The sequence below is a fragment of the Calidris pugnax genome, unplaced genomic scaffold (genome assembly GCF_001431845.1).
Source record: "Calidris pugnax isolate Ruff unplaced genomic scaffold, ASM143184v1 scaffold188, whole genome shotgun sequence".
NCBI lineage: Eukaryota > Metazoa > Chordata > Aves > Charadriiformes > Scolopacidae > Calidris > Calidris pugnax.
In genome coordinates, this window is record NW_015091257.1 from 16636777 (window position 1) to 16646026 (window position 9250).

At 45.4% G+C, this 9250-nt stretch overlaps 1 protein-coding gene across 1 annotated transcript in view; it reads left to right on the plus strand.

Moving 5' to 3' along the window:
- Window positions 1-8946: 8946 nt before the first annotated feature.
- The window catches only part of SAT1 (spermidine/spermine N1-acetyltransferase 1), a 2852-nt gene continuing 2548 nt past the window's right edge, over window positions 8947-9250 (plus strand). Inside the window, exon 1 of the mRNA XM_014960314.1 lies at window positions 8947-9201. Within this exon, the coding sequence (XP_014815800.1) occupies window positions 9136-9201 (66 nt within the window). The 5' untranslated portion in view covers window positions 8947-9135. The remainder of the gene's footprint in view (window positions 9202-9250) is intronic.

Here is a 9250-nt window from a genome sequence, read left to right on the forward strand (position 1 = left end):
ATCCGGACTGTCAGCGGTGCCGCCGCCCGCCCAGCGCCCGCGGGACCACGCCCGCCCCAGGCATGCGGTCCTCCACCGCCATAGACGCGCGGCTCCGCCGGCGCAGAAGGGGCTCCCTCCGTGCGCGGCCCCTCCACCCACGGGCGGGGCCGGCTCCCCTCGCCTTTCCCCGCCCCCGGGGCCCGCCGGGCCGCGCCACCGCCCCGTTTGGAGAGGGGCGGGCCGCCGGGCCCCTAAAGCCGGCCGCTCTACGGGGGCGGAGGTTGGGGCCGTTGGCGACCGTTAGGTGCCGGGCGGGCCCTGCCGCTGGGCCCGGCCCGGGACTTCATTTTAATAAATACCCATGTTTTTTATTTTTTAATACTTTTTTGTTTTTCCCCGCTCTGTCTCGAGGAGGAGCAGGCTCACGGGCGCGCAGCCGGGCCTTTTTACAAGGCCTAGTGATAGGATGAGGGGTAATGGCTTCAAACTGGAAGACAGTTTCTTTAGATCAGATATCAGGAAGAAATTCTTTCCTGTGAGGGTGATGAGACACTGGAACAGGTTGCCCAGGGAAGCTGTGGCTGCCCCATCCCTGGGGGTGTTCAAGGCCAGGCTGGATGGGGCTTTGAGCAACCTGGTCTGGTGGGAGGTGTCCCTGCCCATGGCAGGGGCTTGGAACTAGATGGTCTTTAAGGTCCCTTCCAACCCAAACCATTCTATGATTTTATGATAATCCATCATGGTCCCTCAAACAAGTGGAGCTATCGATGCCAGTCGGTATCTCTGCAATGAGACCTACCCACTCACCATTCCTGAATACACCTTATGCAGGATGGTTGGACAGGCGAACCCTTGCCCCTCCAAAATGATCAAGGAGAGATGTGACTGGCATCCTGGGGGCAGGACTAGGAGGGCGAAACAGCATAGATGCCAAAGTTTTAGCAAACAAAATAAGCTTGGCAACAACTGATTTGCAGAAACTAGAACACTCATTATGATCTCCTTTGATGGCACTGGGAACTAGTCAATGGCTTTTAGCTGATATACTGCCTAAGTGGGAAAGAACTCATGAGAAATAACACCAACTAATTGGAGACACATGTGGCGTTGCCCAGAATAATGTCTCTCTAGTTCTTGGCTACATCCAAGCTCAGTGTAGGTGCAATCTACCATGGCAGCAATTATAAAGGAAGGCGATGAGGGCACCTTGCCACTGAGATTCCAAGAGTAATTTGGGATAGTTGCAACTCAATTCGAAAGGGATTTCTAATCTTGGTGGCATCTAGTTAATTTCCCTTACAATCCCACTGATGGCAAAGCCACAGCTTTTATTTTGACAATATGCAATACTGTTAAATACACCGTATACCCACTCATTGCACTAGAATCATGGAATCATAGAATCGTCTAGGTTGGAAGAGACCCTTGGGATCACCGAGTCCAACCATCTACCCTACTCTACAAAGTTCTCCCCTACGCCATATCCCCCAACGCCACATCTAAACGGCTCTTAAACACGTCCAGGGATGGTGACTCAACCACCTCCCTGGGCAGCCTATTCCAATGCCCAACCACTCTGTGAAAAATTCTTTCCTAATGTTCAGTCTAAACCTACCCTGTTGGAGCTTGAAGCCATTCCCTCTCGTTCTGTCATTCACAATGGAAGTGCCCTCTACCTGTTAGAACATAGAGTATGGGCCAAACAAATGGGAAGAAATGGCAAACCGTTGATGTTGATGCATGTGTTGTATGGGAACAACAGGGATTTATTTGTGGAAGTAACACCATTAAGGCCCAAGACATTTGTCTTGATGCTGAACAAAATGCTTGTCATTTAGAAATACATCCTGATGAAACTCCTGAAATTGTATTTGTGTATGTTGGAAATGGATTATATTTACAGACAACACCACTGCATAGACTTATGATCACTCAAATATCCGTATTTGTCATTTTACCACAATTAGGGGATGTGACTTTAACTATTCGGCTCCCACCAATTGCTACAATCTAACTATACATTGTATCAAGATTTATTGCCAACCCTATTAGAATGAATCTCACAGCGGTAAGAAAACTGTTGCCACATGATAACCTGAGTCAATTGCTAAAACCAATCTGGAACAAGGGGCTAAGAAGAACCCTGATTACCTGTCCATCATGATGCAGAAAAGATACATCATATCCTAGAAAGAGTGAAGAAAGATGGAAAACATCGCTGGTGGGAAACTTTTCGGATGGTCACCAACAGCAACTGGAATTTTGAATTTGATGTCGCATCCAATTGTAGTTTTGTCAGTTTTGACCTTATTATGTTTATTGCTTATAATCATTATACATATCAAAGTTTGGCAAAAGATGAAACAAATTCTGTTAATCCCACATGCAAAACATACACAATCAACTGATTTTATACGTGAAATGGTATGTAACTAGCATTAGTTGCGACACTCAAACTAAATAGCTTGTCAAATAGTTGGACTCCTACCACTGATCTGCCATACGCCACATATTTATGACACAGAGGCAAGAGGTAACCAAGCTACCACTCTATGAGTCAATAAAGTGGATTGACTGTAGTCACAGGGTGGAGTGTGACAGGCACACTCAACCCCTTAACCAAAGTAGCAGTAATCTGCTACAGGCTCCAAAGAAGGTAAAGGTCTGAGCTGTAGCTGGGCCAACAGCTACTCTAGCTCCAATATGCTCTCTGAAAACGCACAAAAGAACAGAGTGACACAGTGAGCATCCATGCATATGAGCTTGGAACACCGATAATGCGATTTACACATGAATAGCAGGTGGCTTTTCCAAAACTCATTTATCAAGGAACAAAGAAAGCCGTGGTTACAAGGAGTCTCATGCATACCTTTCCCATCGCATGTAATTTGGCAAAGAGCCAACCACTTTATTCCATAAATACGACAGCCCGAGTGAGCCTGCCTTCAGCTCTCCCTGCTAGGCAGCATGGCTGCATGGTGGTGATCTCCCCTGCGGCTGGGGCACCTCTCAAGGCTGCTCCTCGAGGCAGAGACACCTCTTCCCAATGGGAGATCTTCGTTAAGCGACTGATACCACACACAACCCTGTGGTATAATGACTTTGATTTGTGACTTGGTAACTTGATTTTGTCTTAGTAATTTTGATTCTGTCTTAGGAACTTCAATTTGTGACTTGGTAATTTGGAATCATTGTTCAAATGATTGTGCCGTACAGTAATCCAGTGAAGCTCGCCATTGAACTTCATCACATTTTTACTACTTCATATTAAAACCGCTTTTGCTAGTACCTTTGACAGTGGTCCTTTAAGTGATCTGAATCACCCATTCGAGACAAATTGGCATAGTCGGCAGGACCCTAAATCAGGATCCGCTAAAGAAGGGCAGCCTCCTCCCCCGGCCCGTCACTTGGTGGCACTGTTAGGGAAGGTAATTGAGAGCTTTGATATGTCCTTGGAAGAAGTGGTTTAAGAAAACACTGCCTTGGTAAATGAGCTGCACGTTTTCCACACATGAGGAATCCACAAATTTAATTCATTAGTGTCCTGGTTTCAGCTGGGACAGAGTTAACTCTCTTTCTAGTGATTGTTGTGTTTCAGATTTGCTATGAAAGGAATGTCAATAATACATATTGTATGAGTTGTTGCCAGGTATGTGTATGTTTTTCAAAGACTTTTTTTCAGCTTCCCATAGAAGCTGGGAGGAAGCCTGGACAGAGCAGTGGAATGGCCGATGGAATGTCCCGTAGCATAAATGTCATGCTCAGGATATAAATGGGGTTAGCCAGGGCATGGGTGTTCGCAATCAGTGCTCAGGACAGTGCCCATTCACCAAGCGGTGAGAGTGACTTGTGTCATTATTATTATTGTTATAATTATTATTTTCCTCTTTCTGATATTGTTTTATTAAACTATCTTTATCTCAGCCCAGGAGGTAGGTTTTTTTTCCTTTCCCCTTCCTTTTCTCCCTCTTCTCCCTACCCTTCTCAGGGAGGTGGGAGAGGGGCGAGTGAGCAGCTGCATGGTCCTAGCTGCTGGCTGGTGTTAAACCACAACAATTAGAATTATTTTTATTACTGGGAACTAAAGCACCTTAGAGCAGAGAGGGCAATCAGCCTGCACTGGGGTCTGAGGGCAGAGAGGCAGCTCCTGCTCTGCACAGAGACACCGTAGAGCTGGTAAAGATCTGCCAGAGAACCAGCCCCTAATGTGCCAGCACCCGAGTGACCTGTATATAGGTGGCCAGGTGCAGCCAGCCCATGGCTTTCATGGTGACCAGAATGTATGTCCTCCTCACTAGTCATCTAATTTGCCAGCAAAAGGTACAGGTACATAAAGAAGGTACAAATTAGCAAGGAAATTGCTATGTACAAGAATATGAGAAAACAGATGTTCTAGCCAACAGTGAAAACCAGATTATTAACCAGATTATTAACCAATTAACCAAATTATTCATTATTTGCAAGAGTAACGCCTGATCGGTCTTTTTCCTCTATCACCTTCTTTTTGCTCTGTTACTTCCAAACAAAGTAAACTAAGGCTATGTGGATCGAAAAATAGGATTTGTGTCTCTTGAATACGTGGCTCGTGATAGATTGCAGATTTCCTTTAGAAAGACAGAGAGACTGCAGTCGCGTGCCTTGCGCTTCTCTTCTCTTTCATGACCACAGAACAAAAGAAAGGCCTGCCAGGTGAGCCTCATTCGCGGTCCCACCACGAATTTCTTCCTAAGATCTAATCTAAATCTACCATCTTTCAGTCTAAAACCATTACCTCTCATCCTATTGCTACACTCCTTGATAGAGTCTCTCCCCATCTTTCCTGTAGGCCCCCCTGTTCATCTTGGAAACTCCCATTAGTTTTAAGGAAAAATTTATATTTTCTGGGTTTCCTTTTAGAGCCTGAGACACAGCACCCAACAGCACTGACTTAAGTATATTGCGGGATCACAGCCAAAGGAACTTCTACTTTGTCCAATAAAATTGAGGCCTGGCTTGATTTTTCCCCAACATTTATTTCTGTAACTCCTATACCCCGAATTATTTGCATGCATGATATAGATGATTTGTGGATGCAGGCAGATAATTAGTTATGTCTCAGTCCTGAATTCATCAAATTGCCTAATTACAAATGACAGATGAGATATATCATCTTACAGGAACAGGTTTCTAATGATCTAAAATACGTTTTCAAAGATAACAATGCAAAATGATGGTCCTTTTATTTCCAGCACATGGAAATTCATATAGTTTTATTATCTGAAACTGTTAATTTTGCATTTGCCCCAAATTCTGAGTAGTGCTACTGCAGTATTTATTTACTATTTTGTACTATTCTGACAGAAATGATTATTTTTTTCTAGATACAGCTTAGTGTTGATAAACTGTAATTGTAAGTTGCTTGAAAAAAATTCTGGAAACAATTGTGAACTCATAAATATCAATGTGAGTTCTGACTAAGAAAAAGAAATCATTCAGTTGAAAATGCTGAGAATCCTGAATGTTGCCCAAAGACTAGTCTGGAAAAATAACAGGTCAACACTGAACAAGAATTGCATTTTCTGTATTTTGCTCCAGATATTTGACAAGAGGTATAATTTGAAGATAAAATTTAGACATATAATTTGGATTGCAATACTTGAGAACATTTAATGCTGTAATCAAAAATTATTAACTCACTGCATTTTAATGTGGAATAAGCAGCTCTTCTCCTTCCCTCTCTTATTTATTATAAACAGAGAACCTTTGAGGCATGAGAGAGGCATTCATATAGGAATTCAAGGAATCTTTCTAGCGAAGGAGGAAATCAAAAATTAAAATACCAGAAGTAAAGGAGAGTTTGATTAGTTGAACAGTAAAGAAAGCAAGCTGGTGCCCACTTTTGGCCTTTCCCTCCAGCCTCCAATATAAGAGGATACTCAGATAAAAATATGTTACCAGCACTACTCTCCAGCTGCAGTCCCACAACTCTGAATAAATTGTTCATTTGCATCACCACGAAAGGATTTTTGGAAACTTGCATGGCTATTTCCTGTAGCTTGAGACTAGACAAGACCTCTATCTTCAGAGAGGATGTGGGGAAAACTTGCCCCAGCCAGATACGTAACACTCTGTGTTTTTATTAATACTGCTTCCTGTTGCGTGCTAATAAAGAAAGTGCTGCTTGCTATTTTGCATGAAATTTTCTGTCTCCCCACTTACAAGTAAGATTTAGGGAGGAGATAAAATGAGAATAAGAGGAACAACACGCATGATCATTTTAAATATTTCTAACCATTCAAACACCAAAGTACCAACCCTCCTGATGGAAATGCAGATGAATTCTCAGGTTCTGCACGGAAGCTGCTGCTGGCTGGTAACAGAAGAGCGAGCTAATCCAGACTTCAGTGCATATTTCACTATAACAGGCTATTTCAACATACCTTAAACACATTTGCTATCCACTTTCCAGCAAATATATTTGCATAATTTGAAAAACTTGATCCTTTTCAGCAGTCTTACCACTGCTCATTGCCTCCAGGAGAAGTGCAAATAAAAAGGCTGACCATTCAAGGGTAAAATCTGAGCCTTATGCAAGTTGTTAGAGATTTCACCACTGACCTCAGCTACATCAAGATGACACAAAACCCGCTCCAAGGCAAACGGACCTGAGACAGAAGGAAGAAGTTGATTCTAAAGTACAAGGCCTGCCAGTCTGATTCATTCACAAAACAGTTCTTTTAGAACCTTTTTGTAAAATACTCTTAGCATTCTTATTAACCTTACTTGTTCTGAAAAAATATCTTTAGTAATGCAGAACTAAATAACTCCAGCATGGTCTCTGAGATCTAGGTATCTTAGTTATATTTTTTTCATTTTCCTTTTTTTTTTTTTTTTGTTCTCTGCATTTCCTAGTTTTCATGAAACTATTTTTGATACCTTAGGAAATTTTTAAATAGTTTTTTTTCTGCCCTGGGAATTTGAAAGCTAACTCCAATGAACTGTATTCACTGGGATAACACAATATCAGCATATTTCTGAGCAAGTTAAAGCAGGACTTTCAAAAACAGTCAAGGTGTAAAATGCACTTTTTTTTTTGCTGAAACTTCAACTTCTAAAATCATATGACTTTTCTGACTTCAGAATGAAAGAAACCAGGCACTTTCTGCTCTTTCACAACAGTAGGTTTTCTGACAGCATGACTTCCTCATTGTGAAATGCAAAACAAAAAGAGTTGACCCAATACAAACGCTATTAAGTCTTTCACAGAGACAGTACTCCCCGTTTCTGATCCCAGTCAGATCATTTCTAGGGTTTGAAAAAACATATATTCATTAAATACATGTAGTTAGGCTGAGTCTATTCTTTGCTAGTTTATTTAGATCCAGTCTCCCTACCAAAAGCCCTGTCCTGAGGGATTTCCAGATACATAACTCCTGAAACAAATCTTAACTTTTCTATTACTAGCCATTGGCTGTTCCTTTGTGTTTTGGAAATTCCTCTGTTCTATGGCCATCTCCATTTTTGCTCCTATAGAGAGTAAACTGAGCCAGCGAGGGTGTTTGCATAAATCCTAAATTACTCTTCCAGGACTCTAGGCACTTTCCACTGTGTGCCAAAGGACTTTCTTGGCTAACACTAGCCATCAGAATACACACTTCTTTATAAAATTCTCATGTTCCATGCTGGTGCCTAAATGAAGGTGAACCTTGTAAATTGACGGATACGCTGAAAAATAGAGGGCAAGCGTTGTGAGAGTATTTGGGAATCCAGATTTTTACTCTGCAGCAGTAGCGTGACTCAGTGTCTTCCCATATCCCAAATCACTCCTAAAATAAGCAGTTTAACCTAAATGTAAAATGAAGAGCTCCTATGCAGTATCTAAGCATGGACATGATAGTTGCCAAGTTTATAGAAGGGAGTGAGAAGAGAACCACTCATACACCAAAGAATCATACTTCTCCTCTGGGTGGCCCAGCTGGTAGGTCTATAGGCACACTCGGTCATTCGGATCAGGATCCAGCTCTCGTTCCACAGCACGCGCCTAGGCAATGTACAGAGGAAGGGGGATAATCCCTCCATCCTTTCATACTCTAAAGACGTTTTTGTGGAGTCTGTTCAGACTGCATCTCCTCCCTGCTCCCACCCCTCTCCTCAGGGACACCCCCTGCCTCCATCGGGATGGAGTCTCAGCCTCCCTCACGGCCAGACCCCTCCTGCTTTGAAAACGCTCCTGCCCATCTCGCTTCTCCCAGCACTACCCCTTCCTCTCCAGTCTGGGGCCCATTGTGGGGGGTGTGTGTGTCAGGCTGGAAAATGTCCCAAACCTGAGTAAAAATTCAATGTTCTGAAGCCTTTTCCGTTGGGAGGAAAAGGGCGCTCCTTGGTACGAGACCCCCCTACGTAGGGCTCCACATGGATCACTACTTAGTATTTCAAGCAAGCACAAAGGCTTGGAATTTTTTTTTATTTTCCCCACACGGCGCTAATAAATACCGTGGCGAAGGCGGCCGTACCCGCTGAGGGCGAAGCCTGCGGCCTTGGCCCTGACAGGGGCCCTAAGATGGTGCCGCAGTGCCCGGCCCAGTGTGGTGGCAGTCGCTGTGGCACCGACGGTCTCTCCTTCTGGGGAACGCCGGCCGCCGGTGCCGGGAGAGGCCGGCACCCCCGGGGGGCTCAGGGGTCCCCTCAGCCCCGGTCCCGCCGCTGTCCCCCACCCGGCTGAGGGAGAAGGGGCTGCCTTGACCCGGGCGCCCTGCTGTGCCTCCCCGCTGCGCTAGGGGGCGCCACCCCGCGGCGAAGGGGGGGGTCACGAGACACCCGGCACCAGCTGTTGCTGGCAGGCTGAGGCAAGATTCCGGGGAGGGGCGCTATGATTGGCTGAGGGCGAGCAGAGCAGGCGCTTCCCATTGGCTTGCGTGAGGAGAGAGGCGGAGCGTGGGTGTCTATAAATAGGGATGCCGGCGCCGGTGGTCCCGCACACTTAGTGTTGGGGACGCCGGGGAAGGAGGAGGAGGGTGACCCTTGTCTGATCAGCGCCGCCGGGACATGCTCGCAGCCTGACTGACCGCAGGTGGCCGTCGCGCCCGGGACACGAATGAAGAAGCAGTTGCTCCTCCTGTTCACACACCGGGGACTCGTCAGCCGAGGGGGCCGCAGGGGGAAGCGCCGTCGAAAATGGCCTCGTTCAGCATCCGCGCCGCGCGTCCTGAGGATTGCCCCGACCTGCTGCGACTGATCAAGGTGTGCGGGGCGGGGAGGAGGGGGGGGGATACGGGGACACAACCAGGGG